Below are 24,058 nucleotides of genomic sequence, written 5' to 3'. Positions count from 1 at the left end.
GAAAGCAGGGACAAAATTGATAGGACCAAGTCTTGCTTTCATGCATTTGAGAAGTTTAAACTAACCACCAATGTTATAGGCCATATTTTACTTGGAATGTCTGTGACAACCTAATCAAATACGAAGTTTGGAAAATTACAGGATTTTATATTTAACATGTTCTTTATGTTGAATAACATTACCTCAAGATAGAAAAAGTTTAATGAGGATGCTATTTGTTTTTTCCTTTGTTAACCTATTTTTTTGTTTGTTTGTTTGTTTTTTCCCAGCCCGGCAGCCACTGCTGTGATTTCTCTGGCCTTTGGACGCTACATTCTGGAACCCTTTTTTATTCAATGTGAAATTCCTGAACTTGCAATCAAGCTCATTACAGCTGTGGGCATAAGTGAGTATCATTGATATAAATAAGGAAAGGAGAAAAAAAAGCACAAGTGATTAATGACAAAGTTTCTGTAAACTTTTTGCATGATGGGACTGCTCTCCACATCCTGCTCCTTTGGCTTCAGTTCCTTGACAAATTCATGTTGGAAAATAAAGAAAAAAAATAAGTATTCAGAGTGATCCCTGGTATTACATTACATGCTAGTTTTGCAATGGATCAATAGATATGATGGGTAACCTTCTGAGATGGTCAAACAAAAACCACCTTATTCGTAGAAATTTAAAGATGAAAACCCAACGATTTTATGGATTTTTGAATTCGAAATTTATCCTTCCTCACTGATAATATGTTGAATGATAACTCTCTTATCTTCCTGGAGTGCTGTTCATGTGTAGGTTGTGTATGTTGTATTTGTGCATTTTATAGTGTTAGCAGACTGTCACCCTCAGTGTTGTAGTTTTAGCTGTCCATTGATGGTCATGATAAAATTCTACTTTTAATATGTGATTATTAGTACCACTTCTTAGATTAGGTCTCCAGATTGGGAATTTATTCATTTTTATCAATGTGCCCAAATATTAGGCAATTTTTGAAAGAAATAAAAGAGGAAAATACATAGCATTACATAAGTGATATGAAGCCACGCCTTTCAATATTATGGGAAACAATAAATTAAGACCAGGTGCTAATTAAATCAGTTTTAAGAATCAGTATGGTCATTTTTGAATAAGAACTATCTGGAAATAGTAAACAACACAAGAATAACTGAATTGGGTACTCTTGAAGAAAATTTCAGTTATGCATGGCTAAAGTGTTTCAGTAGAACAATGAAGAGAACAATGCGCATTTGCCAGTAGAGAGGTGAGTGTTTTGTTTACAGGAAAGAGTTAATTACATATAAAAATATCTTATGTGTAGATACATATGTTTTTGAAATTAGGCTCATTCTGGATTTGCTACTTTATCCACTAAACATGCACACACTATTATTCTGTGAAATCTTTGAAGAAAGACAAAGAAAAATACTCGAGATAGACCTTTCTGAGTTCTGGAGAGGTAATGGCAAGCTTAGCTCATCATGCCCTTAACATACACTACGGATGTGAGACTCAGGGACAATTCGTTGAACCATTCCACACCTCAGTATTCTTACCTGTAAATCCACCGGAGTCTTCATAGGGTGTTTTGTGAGGATTAAATGATATTAACCAAGACAGCATATGTATAGTGGTTTGGGTAATGCCTGCAATTTCTTAAGAACAAATTGCAAAATGGTAACTATTGATACTCTTGTGAGAAAACACCATTGGCAGTTCCATAAGACCAAGGGCCCTTTCACTGCTGTATTTCTAGCCCTTCACATGGCTCTGTGTGTGGTATTTGTGTTTAATAAATATTTGTTGACTGACTGATTCTATGAGAAGAGGTCGAAGAATTTTTCTTTAACAGAAAAATCTACTTGTTAAACCTGGAGGATTACATATCTTCAGTTTTCTCAGGCAGTAGGACAATGGTGGTAAATTAAACAGAATTTGTTCAATGTAATCTTCGGATCTAATACCATGAGCTTTTGTAGGATGAACTGTCTTAGCATAGTAGTTACAGCTTTGGCTTTGAAGGCAAACAGGCTGGAATTGAAATTTATTTGTGACAGTTTCTTAGTTTTGTGATTTGGAGCTAAATATTAAAACTTCTTAAGCATTACTTTTATTTATTGGTAAAATATCTGTGAAAAGATAATCTGTCTTAGATGACTGCAGAAAGATGAAATTATGTCAGATTTTTAAGGCCTTTTGCAAAATGCCTTATCTGTATAAAGTTCTTGATAAATCTGGTCTCCCACTTGGACTAACAGTCATTATTATAACCATTATATTCTTGTCCCTCAAATCACTGAGGCAGAATCATACCGTGATCATTATATTTGAAAAGAAGATAGAGATAATGTTTTTGGGAGGTTTGTATATTTACAATAGAAGTTTTAAAAACTATATCTATTTTAGGCACAATGTATTTATGTATTTATCAACTTAAATAAAAGAATTAGCAAAGTTTCAGTAGATTTTATGTAAACATTTACAAGTCTGCAAATATTACCTAATTTGGACTTCAAATGAGACAGATAGTCATGACATACTACTACATGAAAGAGTCTGGATGATTCTTTTTGTTTATCCCAGTGCTATTAACTTTTTGAAGGGAAAATTTGTATTTTGGAGGAGAAAATGGAAACTGTTCAAAGCAAAATTTTAGTGCAATTATAGGTGAGGCTAACTAAGCAAGTTGTGGTCTACCAAACTCTTGTAGTAGAGATTCGTGATGGAAGAGTTCACAAAGCCTGAGTAAATCTTGAATGAACCTGAACATTTTCTTCATTTTTGCCATTATTATAACATTAGCTTATATATTTTAATGTTCTCTAAGTCTGCAAGCTTGAGATGCTGAGGAAATATATTTCTAAAATTAGAAGCACTGAAAGGGAAAACAAGGAATTGGTATGACCCAGTGGTAGGTAATGTAAGTCAGTGGCCTCACTGGGAGAGTGAGACCTTCTATAAGAAGAATTTAGCTTTAATGGAGCAACAGGGTGGATATGGAGATGGAGAAGGAGAAATTTACCTGGGGCAAATCTCTCCTATTCTGTATTCCTGAAAGTGAGTATCAGTGATTTTCTGCCTGTGAAGGATGGAAGGTTGGTCAGGTATGGAAACAGAGTTTAATTTCCTGGATTGCTTCCTTGTATTTCTTAGGGGAAGAAAGGTTTTGTGGTAGTTTGCAATCTCTAGTTCAAGTGTAGAAGAAGTGTAAACCTGAAGGATCTTGTTAGAATCAAGTCACAGGAAAAAAAGGGGATTTCAGGTTTTGTGAAATGTTAACCAGCCATTTGAGAAATGATAGTGGGGTAGGAGTGGGTAGTTACTAAATACTCATTTATCTGCCCTTTGTTGAAAGTACTCGAAAGTACTCTGTCAGTTTAATAAGGATGGAAAGTTTTTGCTTATCTGAACTCCTATCCATTTGGGTAAAGATGTCAGGCACAGGGAAGTCTAGCTGGGACATCTTATACATTCACATAAGGTGCTCTCCTCTAGCCCAGTCTGAACCTCACACCCGTGCAACACCAGCAAGTTTCCCTGCCCATGGAGCTTTGGCAAGCACTGAAGGATGTTCGATATGTAAAATGATATCCAATCTTTTGTTCTGGTCTCCTAAAACTCTTCCCTATATAATATACACTTGAATGGCAAAATATTATAACGAAAATACTTTCTTTAAAATATGAAATCTCATCCCAGATCCATTCCTAACCGTCTCCGAGCACCATTTCCTTCCTCACTGACTGTGGGTATAGGTGAGTAAAGAGCTCCACCCTGCTTCTCACGCCTGGTGGGAATAATTAGAAGAAGCAAAGAAAAGAACACTTGTGGCTGCATTATAAAAAATTCTATATCACTGTACTTGCTTTTTCCATACCATTTTCCTGGCATCATTGAATTACATGAAAGAAAATGAAGGATCCGTTCTGGGCCAGCATTTCAAATACAGCATGTGGAGTGGTTTTGCTTAAATATTCTGAAGTCTGGCTCTACCCACCCCTTTTCTACCATACCTAGGTAGGTATACTTGGTATTGAAATATATAAGCACTGAAAATCAATAACCATGTCCTTCAGGAGGATGACAAATAAAATGTAGGATCAAAGTATCTTGAAATCCTAGCCAAGATAATCATGTATCTTAGCAGAGAGGCAGGGCCACTAGGAGTTTGAAGGAACGAGGTATACTAGTGAGATCATGTGTGTCTTTTGAGCTACTTCCTTATTGTTACTTGTGAGCTTGGAATAAAAGTGTGGACTCTGATATCAGTTTACCTAGGCTCCAGTCCTATCTTTATGCTTACCTGTGTGAATGTAAGCCTGTTAAATACTAACCCAAGTTTCAGCTGCCCATCTGGAAGCTAAAGCCAATGATGGTGTCCCCATCATAGGGAGATGAGGACTAGATAACATTTTCCATGTAAAGTCCTTATACAATGCCTGCCATATAACAGTTTACAATTATGTAATGCTTACCAATTTTATTTTTAATATCAAGATCCTCGACATAGACTGTCTGTCCTTTATAAAGATGTTTATGGCTAGAGGTGTTTATCTTCTCTGAGATCAATACATCCAGGAAATGACTGCTAACAAAGAGAAAGGTAACCCAGGCAGCTGTTATAAAAAAACCATGGAATTATCACTTTAACCCACCACATGGCTTACCTATGGTATCCATATATTTTGTCAATTTAGCATGAAGGAGTCAGAAGTAAGAAGCCAGAGAGAACCTGAATCTGGGAGAAAAACCCATATATTCAGGCTCAGTAATCTTACTCAACAAATCCAAAGACAGACTTGAATTATAGAAGTACAAAAGGAAACACTTGCCAGTCCAGTCCTTCACATTTCCTTAAAGATCCTCTTCAGAAACAGCTCTCTTCCAATATGTATTTCTTGTCTCCAGTATTTATACATATAGCTTTTATGGCTGGGTTTCAGTCTTAGAAAACTGCACTATAAATAAGTAATTAAAAATTATATCTCCCTGTATTTTTATTCTGGTAAGAAAAAAGAGGCCAAAATTAATATAAATATAGTTTCTAATGTGTGAATTTTGCATTTATTATTCAAAGGAAGTAAAGCTAGGGGGGACCACAGAACTTACTCAAATTTCTTTTATTACAATGTGGGTAGATAATCTATAAAAAACAAAATAGATAGTATTCGTTGCAGAAACCCAGAAAGCTCTTGCATTTTGTGAATCCCAACGCCCCTTTTCAATATTGTTGGATAAGCGACATATGTAGACTTAAGTTTCTGTGTAAAGACACATGATGAAACAGCATTTCTAGTCACTTGAGGACCTTCATGGTCCCCCTGTACTGGCTGCCTTGTTACTTGTTAAGCCATGTACTTTAGGGTCATAGAGGTACATCGCAGCTGGAATTGGGTGTACCAAATAATTAGCATTCCACTCATTATTAAGTGTCCACCTTCACTTCCTCCTAACTTTCCTCCCTCCCCTCCCTCCCCTCTCCTCGCCTCTCTATTCCTTTCCATTCCTTTTTCCCCTTTCCTTTCCTGTCCTTTCCTTTCCTTTCCTTTCTCGCTTTCTCTTTCCTTTGTCCTTTTTTTCTCTCTATACAACAGCTCTTTTCTATAGTGAAGTACTTTCAGAAATAGTGTTTTAGGTTTTAGGAGCTCTATTTAAAAGGAAACAGTGCTCTTTTGTTGGTGGTGGGAACATGAGTCCAATTTTTTTCAGGCCAATGGTGCATCTCCTTAACTAAAAAAAATAATGCTTTCATATGATGACTCATTTATCACAGAGTCATTTGCATAGAAAAAAGAAAAAAAAAAGAATAACTGGATGATGAAGTGGGGAGCAGGGTTGCATTAAATTATTTTCAGCACGTAAGTGTTTTATGTTGGAGAAAGAAAAGTAATTTTATTTTTTATCCTTCTTCTGATAAAGTAAAGCACTCTGCCATTAACAATAGACCTGTCTTTCTTTATGTGTTTAGCTTCAAACATAGGTAAAATATTTCTGTTAGCCTTCCATGGAGATCATTTGAGGTTCCAGCCTTTCTGATCATTCTCATCATTACTTCTTTGCAACACTTCATCATTAGTAAACCCTTATTTAACTTTATATGAGATCCTCTGATTTATTTTCCCATCCTTGAATTTTTCAAAAGTTAAAGTTGTTTTACTGATTTTCACTTAAAATGCTGCATGTTCATTATAAAAATTATTAAATACAGAAAGAATAAATAAAAATAAAACAAAATGCAACATTCGGTCATCTATAGATACCTTCTGTTAGTGTTTTGGTAAAGACTCTTTCAGATTTCTTTTCTTTCATTTCTCTCTGTCTTTGCGTCCTTTATCTCTCTCTCTCTGTCCATCCATCCATCCATCCATTCATCCTTCTCTCTGTAACTTGCTATACTGATCAGTAATATATCATGAACATCCTTTCATGCAATACATATCTAGCAGCACCATGATTTTTAAATGGCTGCATAATAAATCATTAAAAGCCTTCCTTTAGGGCCCGAGGTTATTTTAAAATTTTTGCCATTACTGTATATGTTATGTGTTGGTAACATTTGCACTGATTCTAAAGTTCTGAAATGAGCTAGTGATTGTATAAGCCAATGGAGACTATGAAGATAATCGATGACTGTATAATAGGAAAACTTCCTATTGCACCTGGAATTATAAAAGTCTTGTGTGTTATTTTGTCCCCTGAGAAATATGTTCATACATTTGTGTTATTTGTTTAAGAGGGATACACCTTTTAAAAAAATAAAGCTTATAGATGATAACTGCAAACATCAGGTAGTTTGCAGGAAGTAGCTTTGGCAGGGGTGGGAGAGCTAACAATGAATATAAACTTCTGGAAAGAGCATTAAGTTGAAACCTGTGGTCTAGAAGAACCTCTGGAAGTCATTCCAGCTGAGTATAGAAGTCTGGTCTTAGAATATCATCATTCATTTCATGCCTTCGTAGCTGAAAGACAGTTTATTTTTAAGCTGAAGATCCAACTCATTCATTCATTCAACAAAATTGTGTTGATTATCTTCTTGGGCCAAGCATGGAGATGGACACTAGCAATACAGAGATAGAAAATGCTTGTTCTATCCTCTGGGTTATCATGGGTGACTATGTGGGGAAAGTGGATAGTTGAATGTTACTCCGGAAACTGTAGATGGCATCATTTAGAAAGTCTGCTGGCTTCACACTCAAGGGGTGTCCTAGTCCGGGAACACTTTAGGACTCATTACCTATAACTCTTTTTGTCTAAGTCCCTAAACACATCTTGGAAGCCTATATTTTTTAGGGTAGGTTGAAAGTCTCTCCTTCATGTGCTGATTGGAAGGTGGAGTGGAAAACCAGAGTGCTCACTAGGGCTAGTTCTGAGAGTAGAGAATAAGGTCCTAACCAAATTCTTGACATCTTTCTTGAGTCTCTCCATTCCTTTCCATTCTGGCAGGTGCATATGTGTAACATCATTACAGTAGGAAAGAGTTACCTGACTTACCAAGCTGCAGAGTCATGTTCAGCAATTTGATTGCATATTATGATGACTTCAGGATTTGGTTAGAAGATATTTTTATATGACTTCTAGGAAACTATAGTATATGCCCACTCTTATTGACATATACAAAGACCAAGAAATGAAATTTTACTGTCTGATAGTTTTGTCCAAGCTTCTCAAACTTCAATGTGCATTAAAAATCACCTAGACATCTTGTTGAAAAGTATCTATTAGGTCTAGGGCAGTGCCTGAAATTCTGCATTCCAGAATGCCCCCAGGTAATGCCAACTTTGCTGGTTAATGGGTGGCATGTGAATAGCAAGGACTTAAGATGTCTTCATGCCAATGAGAATTCACCTTCTGTACCTTCATCTGTTTGTTTGCAGCTGTAGTGATGGTCCTAAACAGCATGAGTGTCAGCTGGAGTGCCCGGATTCAGATTTTCCTAACCTTTTGCAAGCTCACAGCAATTCTGATAATTATAGTCCCTGGAGTTATGCAGCTAATTAAAGGTATGGACTGGAAAGTAAATGCTTTTTAAAACACGTATCTGCTTTTGATCTTTCCTAGCACTAACTTTCACTTGTACTAGCAGAATCTCTTAATTAGTCTCTGTTTGTGGAACTTAGACTCTATACTGTCATCTAATTGATTTGAAAGACTGCCGCATTGGGGGTGCATTGGTATTTACAGCTGAATGGCAACAAGAGAATTAAGACTGGGCCAAGCAACAAAATAAGGCATCAGTGAATTCTCTCCAAATAAATGCTTTGGAGTGAAAACTCCAAGTGGAAAAACAAATCTGCCATTAGTTTTAATGACAGATAACCATATCCCCTTGTATTTACTTTAAAATCATTCACTAGTAGTAATAAAGACTAAAGAAAAAAGGATAACTGGAAAATAAGATAGCCAAAAATTCTTTTACTCTATAGCTATTGTAACTTTTACCTTGAGAATAGTCTTGAATGAAGGAGAGGCAGATACGGGAGTAACATTCCTAAAAATCAAATATCTGACCAAAAAAAACCTTGTAAAAACTTAATTTTTATTGTTACATTATTTTTATTTCTTTTCTTTTTTTTTTCATTTTATTTTATTTTCAGTGTTCCAAAATTCATTGTTTATGCACCACACCCAGTGCTCCATGTAATACATGCCCTCCTTAATACCCACCACCAGGCTCACCCAATCTCCCATTCCCCTCCCCTCCAAAACCCTAGGTTTGTTTCTCAGAGTCCACAGTCTCTCATGGTTTGTCTCCCAGTCTGATTTCCCCCAACTCAGTTCTCCTCCTCATCTCCCAATATCCTCTGTGTTATTCCTTATGTTCCTCAAGTAAGTGAAACCATATGATAATTAACTCTCTCTGCTAGACTTATTTTACTCAGCATAATCTCTTCCATTCCCATCTATGCTGATACAAAAGTTGGGTATTCATCCTTTATGATGGAGGCATAATACTCCGTTGTATATATGGACCATATCTTCTTTATCCATTCGTCCATTGAAGGGCATCTTGGTTACATTATTTTTAAAGTAAAATATGCATTTCTATGGGAAATGTAATATCATCTTGGGAGAGTATTTGTAGAGTTGAAATAGGAAAAGATGAGATGGTTGAGCAGGTGATGTTATTTAGAGTTATAGGGAAGAAGGAACATGTGATTGCTTGGATTCAGTGGAAGTTGTTGGAAGAATAGGAGGTCCAGGTGAATTGATTAGTTAACAATGGGTTTGATAGTAGGAATTAAAAAAGTGAGATGAAATTATGAAAGAGTGACATATAACTTGGGCATGTTAAGTATGTAATGTTTACATTGATATGATCTGTTCCAGGAAAGGGAATTTAGGGAGAAATTTTGTGAAGTTGCAGGAGAAAAATTACACAAGACAAAAGGAAACACCAAAATTTAGCAAAATCATGGCTGATGATAGAGACATCAAACAATAACACTGAAAGAGCTGTCATTCTGCAGTTAGGGAAAGGGAGCAGCTATGGTCCATTTACTAATGGAAGATCTTAGAACTCTCTGGGCTAAATGGTCGTATCAAATCCAGCAACTTCAGCCAACTCAGAGTAAACACAATAAAGATTTTAATGCTATGGCTTACACTAAAGAGAATATGTGAGCTTGCTCTTCTAATTCACATTGGCTGCCACAGAGCTGGCCTGCTCATTTTATCTGATCCCTTAGAAATGTAGAGAACATTATTAGTGCTTCCTTTTTATGGGCTAACTCTTTAGTCTTTTCTTCCATTTTTGTAAGGCATTTTTTCCATTTTTAGAAAATACAGAGATCCTGACTCATTGACCCTACTTAAGTTCTAGTTTAGGTTCCAAAAGATGATATAGTATCCTTTAAAGCTAAGATTTTTTTTTTTTTTTTTTTTTGGTCTAATGTAAGACTGTAGTCATTTTTTTACCACCTATTTATATATGAATGTGAGATGAGGTGAGGTTTCCCAAATGTTATTTTATTGCAAATTCCTTAAGAACAGAGATTATAATGTATCTTTTGGATCTTTTTCAACACTAAAAATAGAATGATCCTTTAATTAATACTTACGATACCTATCAGTGTTTAATGTGAACAGGCTTCCTTTTATAGCCCACCTAACAGGGAACAGCTGTAAGAATATTACTACATTTAAAGTAAAATTTTAATATTTTGGGGAATATTCTTAGCAATCATATTTACTCTATTAATACAAAATGTTGATTTTTCTTTCTGTCTAACTCAATCACAAATTACTCACATTAATTTGTAACTCTAGGAAGAGAAAAACTTTACTAATACAGAGAGTACATTTATTTCCACTCTAATCAGATCCTGAAAACAGTTGTATGTTCTGCATTTACTTATGAGGACTTGTTAAAAACTTTCCTTTGAATATTATTACTCTCATATTTTTGAGAGTAATAATCATCCAAAATATTCCTGAAGTCTAGAAAAGCCTCTCTTCTGTAATACTCTCAAAATGACATTTTTTTTTAGGATTTATGCTTTAGGACCTGATCTTTAATAAAGTTTGGTTTTTCTTATTGCTTATTCAGTACTCTACTCTTAGAATATTATCTCTTTAGGCCAAGGAGACCATATGTCATGATAAAAGAATATTCAACAGATGTTTTTATCTGAGCTCCAGTATTTATATTTCCCCTGTATGAGGATACAGAGATGTTTTAGTAAAATAGGCATTTTTTAATTCACTGTGTCATTTTTCTTAAATGAACTATACTTTGGAATTGGATACTTTGAGGCAAAGTTATTTATTGTACAACTCAACCTTCTCCATTTTTGGTCTCAAAGCTCATACATATTGTATTAATATAAATTGCTGTCTGTACAACCCAGGCAACAACTGAGGTTTCAGTGAAGAGAGAGCATCATAATCAGATACATTATCTACCTTCCAACCCTTTTTTCCCCCCAGATAAACAATGGATTTTATTTTATATAAGTGTATCTCAAATATTACAAGGGACACAGTTAAACTAAAAAAAATGATTTCTACAGAAAAATAACATAGTGATAAATATTCTGAATCTTTCATATACTCACCCCTCTTTTATTTACTTGAGTGAAGACCAATTTTGAAGCAAAGTCACATTTCCCATTTGGGTGATCTCATTTGCTATTTTCTTCGAGAAAGAGACTTTTAATGCTTATCTTTGAATATTGTCTAAGTCTGAATTTTTTTAATCATCCAAAGGATATATAAGAAAAGGCCCAGTATGATTCACAAAATAGGAAAAAATGTTATGAATTAAAGCATTCAATCTACATGCTGATGTAAAATTTGCTAAGATCTATCTGTTTCAAAATTCAGCATAATTTCTTTTCAGTGTTTCTAGAAGGAAACCATGCCATTCTCTAAGAGTCAGTGGACTTCCCCTGTAAAGGGCCAGTCAGTAAATATTTTCAACTTTGCTTGCCATACAGTTTCTGTCACAACTACCCAACTCTGCCATTTCAGAGTGAAATCAGCCATAGACTGATAATATCAATCCTAAAACACAACTAAGTGGGCCTGGCTGTGTGCCAATGAAACTTATTTTTCAAAAGAAGCATTGGAAGGCAGATTTGGTCCACAGGGTTTTGTACCACTGGAGTACTTAATAGACTATAGGGGAAAACAGAAAACAGAATGAAAGTTAAATGATATGAGAAGGTGGTTCTTGGGTTTTTTGCTTCCTTCTCATTGAGAGTAGACCTGTTGATATTTCTTTCCAAGTGTAGATGCCAAAGACAGTCTGCCCCAAGATGGGCCACTTTGATATGAACATTATTTTGAGTTAAAAGCAATCAAAACCTAGCAGATTCAGGAAAAGCTCTTTACCTCCCCCTCAACTACCTGCTTATACTAGGAAGAGAGCTAATAGCAGAGATTCCTCTTTACTTAAGAGACTCATCTTACATAGTAGGGCAACTTTTGTTTTCCCAAACTCTCCTTCTACCTTCCCGCTAATGTTCTTTCTCCTCTTTATACCCTCAGAACACTACCCCTCTTCTTAGTTCATGTAACTATCATATTGCTTCCCTGTCTTTGGAATTTCCATCTCTGTGGGGGTTCCCCTTATGTACAGTATTAAATTTGATTTTCTCCAATTAATCTGTCTTATGTTAGTTTGATTCTTAGTCCGGCTAGAAGGATCATGGAGGGCAGAGAAAATTCTTTTTCCACAACACAAGCATTATATTATCTTTAGTTAAAAGAATTCTATCATACTCCTATCAACTATAGCTTACAGAGTATTCTTTAGTCTCCTTTCATGCTCAAACTCTGTAAGAGTAGAGGCATGCTCAGACAGGAACCATTTTGCTCTTTGCTATAATTTTATTAAAAGAGAAATATGAAATAGCATTAATGGTGAGCAATATGCTTTGGGGACTCCTCCTCTACAATGGACAGTTTTAATAGATGCATCTGACAATGATCAGGGAATGAGAAATATGAATCTGAAACAGTATAGTTCATTCCCAACCCTTATATTTCTTTCTCCATGTTTATGGTTAAAATATGAATAATAAACAATTCTTTGAAAAGTCCTAAAATCTTTCTGTTCTCATTGCAGGGCAAACACATCACTTTAAAGATGCCTTCTCAGGAAGAGACGCGAGTATTATGGGGTTGCCACTGGCTTTTTATTATGGGATGTATGCATACGCTGGCTGGTAAGTTGATATCTCTAGATCTGTTGGTTTGCATGTTTCATTGATTCCTTCATTTACTTTGGTTAAGTGCCAGGCAAGGTGCTCGAAGAGTGTGAATAGTCACAATCTAGCACAATCTGCCTTTCTTGAAGTGGGAAGGATGGTGCTGCTTCCTCCCCCTGGCCAGTTACTGTGCGTATGGCTTAATGTAAGCATAACTGAGTTTTTCAGTCAAGTTGACCATTAAATTTAGACTGATATAAAAAACAAACACATCTAGGTCTTAATGTTGCCAAAAAATCTGTTATGAACACTGACTCAGGAAACAAATGGGGAGCCCTGGTGCACATTGCCAGGGCCAACTGCTCCATCTTGGGGAATCCTGAGGGGACTGGGCAAATCGGAAGCTCCTAGCTGGGCTTGCCAATATCGTTGCTGAACAAACTCTGATGAACCTGTTGCTAGAGAAACCAACAACTCAAGCAATGAGGGTTTGGAAAAGAGAAAGAGAGAAATTTATTTCAGATGCTGGCACCTTGGGCTCAATCCTTAACAGCTGACCTTTCTGCCTATAAGATGGACACCTAGAGTTTTACAGGGAGAGGTTCGGGGTTAGGGGGTAAGTGTGAGAGCAGACAGGGTACACATAATCTTGGGTGGGGTGGGAATGTGTTCAGCCTATGATCATGGGTAGGGAAGGAGTCGTGTGGGTTTGTGGTCTTCTAGCATTCTGTTACTATCAGGACTTTTCTGGTCCAGTGGTTAGAATGTTTTGGTCATTGCAAAATGTCTTTGTGCCTCAAGAAAGTACAAGAAATAAGCACAATAAGTTTTGTTAGAGCATGAGTTAAATGGTTTTATTTCCGGTTTTAACTGTTAGGGTCTACAACTGAGCAAGGGAACTAACTGACATTAAGAACCAAAACAAATCACTTATAAGTCTGTATCAGTGAAAATATAATAGTGCCATGAGAAATTAAAGATTAATTTTTTGTTTGTCAAAAGGCCTTTCAGTTGAAGCTACAAGGGTATTTGTGAATAGTGATTAATTGATTTTTCTCTACTTTCCTATGAGAATGAAATAATTCAGATATAGAAATAAGTGAGATGTTCCCAGGAGGTAAAATGATATTCTAAAAGCAGGGTAGGAAGAACTAAGATAGTGAAATCAGGTATACTAGATAATGTTACATTAAAGGTTCTTACAAATTCTTTAAAATTTCCTCAACATTTGAAAAACAAAATATGCAGCAAAGATTATTAAAATCACTATACCCTGGGTTCATTTCCTTTGTGCATGTTCAACTGTGATAGTCATTCTGGTTGATGCATTAGAACTTTGTATTTATGACTTATTTTATTCAGGAATTTGAATAACAATAATCATGGAGAAGAGTGATTTTTTTTTACTAATTAAATTTTATTGACTTAAGAGTCAGTGGGAATGACTGTTACAAGAAAGCCCACAAGGTAGAAGAGTGTTGCTTAAATATCAAAATCATTGTAGTAAAATTATATTTCACTCTTTTGGAGTAATTAGCCAAATCTCTTTTTAAAAATGATTTATAGAGCTAATACTTGTAGAGCTTTAGCTGCGAAAATGTTCTATGAACATAAAAATAGTATCAAAACCACACTAACTCAAAAATTATACAAATGCATTTAATATAAAATCTATTTACTTCTGTTTCTTTAATTTTTTGATTCGTACCTTCCAGCTAGTGCATGGAATATAAATATATGTTTCAAAATAAATAGGGTATTTACCCTATTAATCTCACTGAATTGTGAAAATATAGCATTAGAGGAAAATTAAGAGGGTATAGGATTTTAAAACTTTAACCTAGCTTTTGAAACAAAGTACGTTTGAAAGGTGTTAGAAGATTGTAGCTCTAAATGATATAGTGTAAAATATTTGTATATTCAAGAAATATTCTTACAGCCATTGTGGGTAAGTATTAATCTTGAATCACACAGTACATTTGAAGTCTTTTTATTTTTGTCCAAAGCACAATGTGGTGCTGGGCAAGGAAGAACAGAGTTGTGATCACAGGGTTAGTAGCAGAATCAACTATTCTATGGCTATTCAGCCTGGATCAAAGCTCTGGTGCCCTGGGGCAGCAGCCAAGCTACTGGGAGGGTAACCCAGAGACCAGAGTGAAGTGGGGAGGTGGTAAAAGCTTTCAGCTAGAGCCAAGTGTTGGGAGCCCAGCAATATTCAATCAGGAATGTGGAATGTGGAGATAGTCACAAGGGAGATCTGATTAATTCTATTGAATGAAGTTTCTTTTGCCTGTGAGTGTCGTGCGTTTGTTCCCACGGAATCTTAAAATATTCTTCTATCCAGCTCACTCTCCTGCTCCCAGCACCAGATATTCAGGTCAGCAGCTTCACGTTGAGAAAACCTTCTCTACTTCTGTCAGCTTTGGAGGGCTGAGAGAGTTTTCCATTTTTCTCACTCTTTTCACTTTGAATTATTTTATTATCTTAATATTCCATTTTATTGATGCTGAACCTAAAGTGCTACTCGTGTTAAAATAATTTAAAAAATAATTTAGGTGATATAGGCAGACTTTATTTAACAATTCATGAAGTGGGCAGTCTCTACTTTAAAGAATCTCCAAAACCACAGAATGGGGTGGAAGACAGGAAGCTTTTATAGGCTAGGCTTTTATAGAATTCTTTCAAAGAATAAGGAAGAGAAAAATAGAAAATGAATAAGGAACAAGGAAATAAGTATAGATCCCAGAGTTGGCGTTTGGGGACTAAGTGGCCCCGTTTTGGGCCTAGAAATGTATTTCAGCACTCTCTTTACAGGGAACGCGGGTGTTATGTGAACTTTTGTTTATACTTTTACCCATGTGATCTTTCTCTCCACTCCCTATTTTAAAGAAGAGAAAACTGTTGATTTCTCATCGTTTCCTCATCCCTCTCTAAGGGAGGTTGAATTACTGTGCTGGTAATGAAGGCTGGGATTTTAAATGAAATGTTACCTGATACAAGTGCCTCCTGCAGAGACAGAAAAGTAACTGCTTTTCTCTATCCGGGTGGTTATACTACCCAGATGCTGCTTTGTGGATCTACCTAGAAATAATCTGATTGTTAATCTACGGCCATCAGTTTTAGAAAAAAGGACGCCATGTTTAGAAGAAATAGTCTGTGGGTTCAGAGTTTCCGAGGAAAAGCTAATGTCTGCTTGTAAATGGAGCAAGATGGAGACGAAAGGAGTTCATAGAGAGGGTTATTCATTCCCTTCCTAAATGTGATCCTGCCTGTCTGACCTCTCTCTGTCTTTCACAGTATAATGACAAAACTAGATGGTGGAATTATAAATGGGGCACCGTAAATGAGTCTTCACTCCCGGTGCTGCTGCCCTGACAAGGTTTGATGCAAATAAAACGTGTGGGGGGCATTGCAAATAAGTCAGACAGAAGCAGCTACTGTCATCAGAACTTAACCACCTAGGGTGTAAGTAAAAGCAGGGAGACCTTTGTTTTCCAGGAGGCCTTGCTCTGTTAGCAATTCAACTTCTACATGGTGAATTCAGGAAAAAGACCCTGCCAACACTTGGGTCTGAATAGAGCAGGCTTTTGGCTATGAGGAGTGCAGAACCTTTTTAGAATGATGAAAACTCCTTCACAGAAACATGATTAGGGGGAAAGAAATCATTAACCCAGCCAGGTCACAGAGTTGGGTCAGAGCAACTTTAATATTATTGCCAATGTCTGCATTCAGAGAGATAGGTCTGCTAGTCTTTCTCGTGGCCCAAGGGAACTCAACCAATTTCAGTCCCATATCCTGATCCAAAGCTAAATATTGCTTCGTGGGGTTTTTTAAAACTGTGTAATAGAAAGTTTTTCAGTGTCTTTTTTCCTCCCTTTTAAATCCTATCCTCGGTAGATTTAGTCTTTCTAAAGCACCTGCTGGGATTATTTTGTACCATTGTGTCAAATCTAATCTAAAGAATAAGCTTCTTTTTAAAAATAATTCACATAGTTGGGTACTGGAATGCATTGCCAGCTTTGTGGTACTTTTATACACCATTATGGAAAAGCTGAAACAATAGATCTTGTGAACGTTCTCTAGAGGCCTTGAGGAGATGTAAAGCAAGGAGAATGCTATGGACTCATTGCTGGAGACTAGGAAAGCATAAAGGTGTATTTCCCACAGGATGTGAATGTTTGGACCAAAATAAGAAGCTTTCTCCTTCACACCCCCACCCTGCCCCAAGCCCTTTCCTTTTCTCTATTCTCTGGAGCTATGGCAAGTATTTGAAATTGTGTTCCTTTTTTCACAAATATTTCCTTTCTTGCTATAAACATTGTTGGAAAACACCAGTTTTTAAAACAACTATTAAGAAGGAACTGGATTATTTTTGACATGAGAAGCCTGGAAACATTTCTGTGTGTGCACGTGTTTATTTTATGTTTTTTTTTTCTTTCTTTTTTTGCCTACATGTCCTTCCTGTACTTCCCATTGCTTAAGCCTTATAACAAACACATGAAATCCCTCAGAGTGCATATCCCAGACATAAGTATTGATTGTTGCTTGCCTTCCTGGTATAACTATAGCCTCTATCTTTAGAAAACTTACTTTCTAGTCATTAAAAAATACCCTTGATTGCTAACTTGTTAGATCACCTTACTCTTCCTGTTCTGTCAGCTATTCAAATATTTCTACTTAAGACATAGTGCTTAAAATATTAGATGCCTTAACCTTGTTAAAAGATAAACTGAAGCCTATTAAAATATTTAAGAGTTTATTTGAGCAAAAGTTGATTTGAATCAGGCAGCATTTCATCTCGCAGATAGAAAGGAGCTCTGAGGAACTGTACAAAATGAAAGTTTTATAGGCAGGAGGGAGCAGGAACAAAGAAGTTTGTGTAGGCAAGAAAGCAGGTTGGTTTTTGCAAGGTTATTTTCATGTAAGCAATGGTGGGGATCTGTCAGGCAGATTACCTAACTAGTACCAATCAAGTGATTCTGATTGGTTTAAAATTCCTTTACTGGGAGAGCAGAAACTGGAATTGTCTTGGTTTGGTGCTGCAGGGCTATGCATAAGCACTCCATTTTGGACTTATTGTCTAGTTTTTGACAACCATGAACGTCAACTTCCTAGTTGTGAATTTAGGTGGGTTTTAATAAAAAATGAGATAATGAGATAAAAATTTAGAATTTAGATGGGTTTTTATAAAAAAATGAGATAAAACTGATTTTCTATTTCTTATTTTAAATTACAAGATACTTTAAATATATTTAAGTCTGTTGGGCTAATATTCTAGCCATTTGGTTTTAGGTAGAAGAAAATTCATACTTACAGACCCAAGCTTCTGTGTACATATATAATGGCTGTTTTACCTTCTGCAGAATGGTAAGAGAACAGAAGAATGTTTTGAAAATATGACTCTTTTATTTTGTGGAAATGGCCTAAACCTATCAAATGAAGAGGTAGAAATGTGTTTGTCCTTATATGTTTAGCTTTCCCAGTATGAGCCCTTGGTTTTCCCATCTTCATAATTCAGTCATCTATGAATGCTTATTTGAGGATGGAATCTGCCTCAACTGTACATCTTGGAACCTTGAAAAAGAACTATATGTTGGCTAACTGAAAATAATAATAATAACAATAAAGAACTCTAAAGGCTTCAGAGACTCTCCAGCCATCCCTTTTGATTGGAAAAATAAGGGTGAAAGGTGGTAGACATTTTCTGGGTGGAACAAGTAGAGTCACAAAGTGAAAGAAAGGAATCTGAATTTGTCTAGGGTCATAACTTTAGGGTAATAGTTGTAATCTTATGAAACTTGAAAGTGAAATATTGTATGTCTAGAATACCTTTTGCCATATAAGGGGCCCATAAAAGTCTTCAGAACTTGGCAGAAGTGTCCAAAACTTTTTGTTCTTTACTTATCCACTAATAATGTAGCGACTAACAATGTGTCAAAAAACAACTTCATAATCTTGTGACTTGAGGTTATTTGGATGAGCATATACCAGAAAACAGTGCATGGAAAGGAAAAAGTGCACCTTGAGAATCTAATATCTTTGATACCATTGTTGGTTCCTACTTGCCTTTTGTGCTTATATATCGCCAACTCCCTAAAACTGAGAAATGCTATTGTGTTGTAATACTTCTCTTGCCCTACAAGCTTCGACTGACTTGCCAACACCACTAAAACCTGGATTCCTGGAAGCCAAAGGCCATTTGGTACTTAAATTCTGTTCTTACTGCTTCTGCCACACTTCGCACTGCAAAATATTGTACATTGTTGCTCCTACCCCTGTGCTCATGCAGTGTACTGAGTCTCGACAGTCCTTACACCACTTCACCAGGGATAGATGTTAGGCATCTTTGGAGACTCCACTAGGGTGATGCTTTCTCTAGAAAACCTTCCCAACTTGCCAGTCTGGGTTAGGCCTTGTCCCTGGCTCCCATTGTGCCCTGTGCTGGTCCAGCAGTGACACCTGCGCTGTGTCCCACTATTCTATAGGCTATTCTATAAACTGTGAGCTCCTTGAGGAGAAATACTGTGGATACCCAGCTTTGTCTTCCACTGAAACATAATAATCTCCTATATTGCTGGGAGTGCAAAAATGGGAAAAAAATAGCTTGGTAGTAAACATACATCTACCCCATAACCCAGTGATTGTATTCTGAGTATATGTTGAAAAGAAATGATTGCATGGTCCCCCCAAAACATGTACAGGCATATTTATGGTATCTATTTATAATAGCTCTAAGTTGGAAGTAATCCAAAACCATCAACAGTAGAATGGATGGTGTAATAAAATGTGCAATGTCAATAAAAATAATGAATTATGGCTATATAAAACAGCGTGGATAAGACTCCCAAAGAAAAGTCCAGAAAAAAAGCCAGACACACACAAGTAATTATTGTGTAGTAGTAATACAAGCAAATGTTTAGTCTACTTTTTTTTTTTAAGATTGTATTTATTTATTCAACAGAGAGAGAGAGCACAATTAGGCAGAGAGGCAGGCAGAGGGAGGGGGAGAAGCAGACTAAGCAGGGAGCCTGATGGGGGACTCGATCTCAGGACCCTGGGATCATGACTTGAGCTGAAGGCAGACACTTAACTGACTGAGCCACCCAGGTGCCCCAATATTAGTCTGTTGTGATGAAAGAAGTAAAACTAATTAAAGGTGATAAAAGTCAAAATAATGGTTGCCTTGACAACAGAATGGTATTGGCTAGAAAGGGCCATAAGGGAAACTTCCAGGGTTCTAGGAATGTTTCATCTCTTGATCTTTTTGTTGGTTCTATAAGTGTATAAATATGTGAAGATTCATCAAATTGTAGATTAAGATTTGTGCACTTTACTGTTCATCTAATACCTCTATAAAAATGTTAAAAAATAAAAAACAACTCCATACATATGGTTTAATAGAAAAATGATTTGTGAGAGCTTTGATTGTTGGATATTTTTATCTTATAATAAGTATTGGTTTTTAAATGTTTAATAATTCTGAATTGGAAGGTTCATATTTAAAATTTGACACTTTGGGTTATAATTGTAAAATATATTGATGATTTATAATTCATTTATATATTTTTAGGTTTTATCTCAATTTTGTTACTGAAGAAGTGGAAAATCCTGAAAAGTAAGTGACCATATTTACTCTGAAATATTTATAAGGAATAAAATATAAGTTTAGACAGTTGAAAAAACAGAGCTAAAGAATGTCCTCAGTGTGGGCTATTTAACTTTATCCTTTTCCTCCTCATCATCATCATTTTCTTAGGTAGATAAATTTTATTTGACTTCATTATAAATGAGATATAAAAAACTTTATTGTATATTCCACATTAAAAACTAAATTATCTGATAACCTGAAAGTATAAAATAATAAAGTTATATTTTAGGTAATCCATCTCATAAAAACTTGCATACAACTTAACATGGACTTTCAGTTGCCCACAAATGTTCTATGAAACGTGAAGTCTAAAAATTATTTTTAATAATTCATGTGAATTTTTTCATAACTGTTCAATTAAAGAGAATAGTGCAATTAATGAATAGCTGGTTATTTGAAAGCTGCAAAGTAAGTGCAGAATACTGTAAGAACTTGTAAATTTTTGTAGCTGGATGATTGTTTTTACTTTTTGTTTGTAGGTAATCCTTTTGATGATGAGGTAATTTAATGATGATTTATATATTGCTCCTAAATTGAATTATTTTTTAACTCAGAACTTAGATAAGTGAATTTTGTGATTTGTATAAAAACATTTGACTCTATACAGGAAAGCAACATAATCTATGGGCAGAAGAGGGAAATTTTAAGAAGTGCCGCATAAGATATGGACTGAATTATAAAGTAATTTAACTCATCTGGCATTCATTAAACATCTACCATGTTTCAACCATTGTGCTAGGATCTTCTTAACTGATGAATAAGACTTGTGTTTATGATTTCATGGTCTAGTCAGTTAGTCGAATGTGAAAACAAATGAAAGTAACATCATATGATGCCATAATAGATTTTTAACTTCGTCTGACAGAGTAAAGGGGCAAATACTTAACTCTGTCTATGGAGATGTGCTTATTATGTAGAGTGTCAAATGATGAACAGGTGTTTTTTGGTTAGAATAGAGTGAGGAAGGGTGAGGGTGAGAGAGAAAGAAAAAGAGAGAAAGACATTCAAGAAATAAAACATGTACAAAGGTGAATCAGTGTGAAATTGCTTAAGTATCAGAGAATAAATTCAAGTGTTCACAGTTCACATTAAGGTAGACAAATTTTGGCACTAAGTATATCAGGAGGGAGATGGTAAGCGGTTAGATCAGGCCACGTACCTGGGTTGTCAGAATTTTGAACTTGCAAACCAGCAATTGAGGTTAAAATGATGTTTCATACTATCTGATTCAACTGTTATGCAAATCAATATGTAATTTAAACATGTGAAAAAGTTATTTTATTGAGAAACATGAGAAATTTATGACAGTACTTTCATATTTATAACTGGGATTGTAGTAGAGAACACACATTTACCAGGAACTAGTTTCTTTTAGCATTACTTTGAAATAATAAGCCAGTTGATGACTCTAAATCTATTAATTATGGAGATAAGTAGGTTGTCCCATTTTTACTGTTTTTGAGAATAGTGTGTAAGTGGTAACACAGAGAACATACTACTCATACTAGATTTTATATATGTATATGTAAAATATGCATTGAGTTTTCATTTTATAAAAGAGATTACTATGGTTTATGTCTTTTAAGTCTAAAGATTCTTTAAAGAGCCCAGTTACTAAAATCTAGTATCAGAGAATATTTCTTGGGGGAAAAAATGGCAAGTTGTAGATTTGGGGATGGAACCTATAGTGTGATATTTGCTATATGGTACATCAGTGGCATAGATATAGTTCAGATTTTCTTGTAATGATATTTAACAGTTTTTTTTTTTTAAGGATTTTATTTATTTATTTGACAAACAGAGATCACAAGCAGGCAGAGAGGCAGGCAGAGAGAGAAGGGGAAGCAGGCTCCCCGCTGAGCAGAGAGCCCCATGTGGGGCTCCATCCCAGGACCCTGGGATCATGACCTGAGTGGAAGGCAGAGGTTTTAACCCACTGAGCCACCCAGGCACCCCGATATTTAACAGTTTAAGTCCAGTTTTACTTGCTGTACATATAATAGTATTGTATATATTAAGCATATTTTAAAATTATTTATGCCATGATTACCTTGATCTGAATTTCTGATGCATTCTACTGGAAATGTATGCCATTCAAGAATTTCTCTCTCTCTCTCTTTTTCTTAATTTAAGGGTCTTAGTTTCACATATTGATGAGGTCTCTGATTCAATATGTACAACTACTAGAGAAGAGTTTCTTATTGATTCAGTGTTTTGTCATTGTTGTTGCAAAGAAGTTTCCTCATCTCAAAAAAGTGAGAATAATTACAGCACTTACCTCATTGGGTTATGGTAATGAGTTAATGTGTACAAAGTACCTAGATTAGTGACAGTACTTTTTAACCTCTACATAATTGGTGGTTGTTACTGTAATTATATTATGATTTTATGAACAACATGAAGTATTACTCATATAAGAGTATTTCCTTGGGGGGCACCTGGGTGGCTCAGTGGGTTAAAGCCTCTGCCTTCGGCTCAGGTCATGATCTCAGGGTCCTGGGATTGAGCCCCGCATTGGGCTCTCTGCTCAGCAGGGATCCTGCTTCCCCTTCTCTCTGTCTGCCTCTCTGCCTGCTTATGATCTCTGTCTGTAAAATGAATAAATAAAATCTTTTAAAAAAAGAGTATTTCCTTGGTTACAATATCCTAAGCAATTCTCCTTTTCCAGTATTTTTGAAGGAAATATGAAAAATTATTTCATACCATATTGAAGCCTATCCCATACACTTTCAGGACTGAAATTGAATATGCATTTTATGATCTCTCCTCTTGTGTACAGATTTTGTTTAATTTTTTTATATTTAGTGAAAAATGCATTTTTAAAGGAATAAATAAGATATGAGTGTCATAATAATTTAAAAGTCACTATCAAAGCTGATTTAGACTGATTATCAGTGGTTATGCCAGATGAAATATTTTCATTTTCTGAAAATCATGATTCTGTAAATGTCATGAAATATTTCTGGAACACTTTTAATTTGATTATTTTAAGGTCTTAAACTAAGGAACTTCTCAGGATAGATTAAGTAAGAATCTATGGAATTTTAGGTCAAGATAATTAGTAATTGCTAAGACTTATGCAGAAAAAAGAAACCTCTGGTACTTTTTGTTCTGCTATCCTAGGTTCTTGAGTATTCAGTTTTTGCCCAAAAGATTCTGTGTAAAACTTAGCTAATATGTTTATTTTCTCAAAATAAGAACGTGAGAAATACACAAAATCCCCTTAATGGGAAGCAAAGATTAAATTTGTACTGTGTACTTATCAACCAAAGAAATTCAGGGTTTTAAGCAATTTATTCAGTGTCTTAATTTTAAAAGTAACATTTCTCTATAACGTTGACAATCAGGCCAGGTCTTTAAAAACTAAATCTTATTTTTTAGACACAATGAAAAATTTGGGAAATATTTATGGTTGAACATAGAGAACAGATGGTAAAATTACGTGAACCTTGTCCAGATGTGTAATTTGTATTATTTTGTACGTAGATACAGCTCCAAAATATCTTTAGTTACAAGGGAGAATAATTATAATTCCATCTCCTTTGTGATATGCCAAGATAAATGTGTTTTCCAATCAGTCACAAATGCATGTGTCCAGGTGTGCTGCAACGTGTAACTTTCTGGCAGCTGGTGAAATGTATCATCCCTGAACATACAACACCTTTTACTCTCCTCCTCCAACTAGGCAATACAATATTGCTAAAATTGTGACCTAATAGGAAAAGTGATCATTAATTTATATCACTGAATATAACAATGTGATTTTAAATATAAAGAATGT

The 24,058-nt window shown here is 35.4% G+C and overlaps 1 protein-coding gene across 1 annotated transcript in view; it reads left to right on the top strand.

The window, feature by feature from the left end:
• SLC7A11 (solute carrier family 7 member 11) overlaps positions 1-24,058 on the top strand; it is a 75,829-nt gene that overhangs the window by 7,785 nt on the left and 43,986 nt on the right. Inside the window, exons 3-6 of the mRNA XM_059395542.1 lie at positions 270-385; positions 7,854-7,979; positions 12,548-12,647; positions 20,200-20,244. Of these exons, the coding sequence (XP_059251525.1) occupies positions 270-385; positions 7,854-7,979; positions 12,548-12,647; positions 20,200-20,244 (387 nt within the window). The remainder of the gene's footprint in view (positions 1-269; positions 386-7,853; positions 7,980-12,547; positions 12,648-20,199; positions 20,245-24,058) is intronic.

The sequence above is a fragment of the Mustela nigripes genome, chromosome 1 (assembly GCF_022355385.1).
Source record: "Mustela nigripes isolate SB6536 chromosome 1, MUSNIG.SB6536, whole genome shotgun sequence".
NCBI lineage: Eukaryota > Metazoa > Chordata > Mammalia > Carnivora > Mustelidae > Mustela > Mustela nigripes.
The sequence above is the reverse complement of the archived record's forward strand: the minus strand, read 5'-3'. Positions and strand labels throughout refer to the sequence as shown.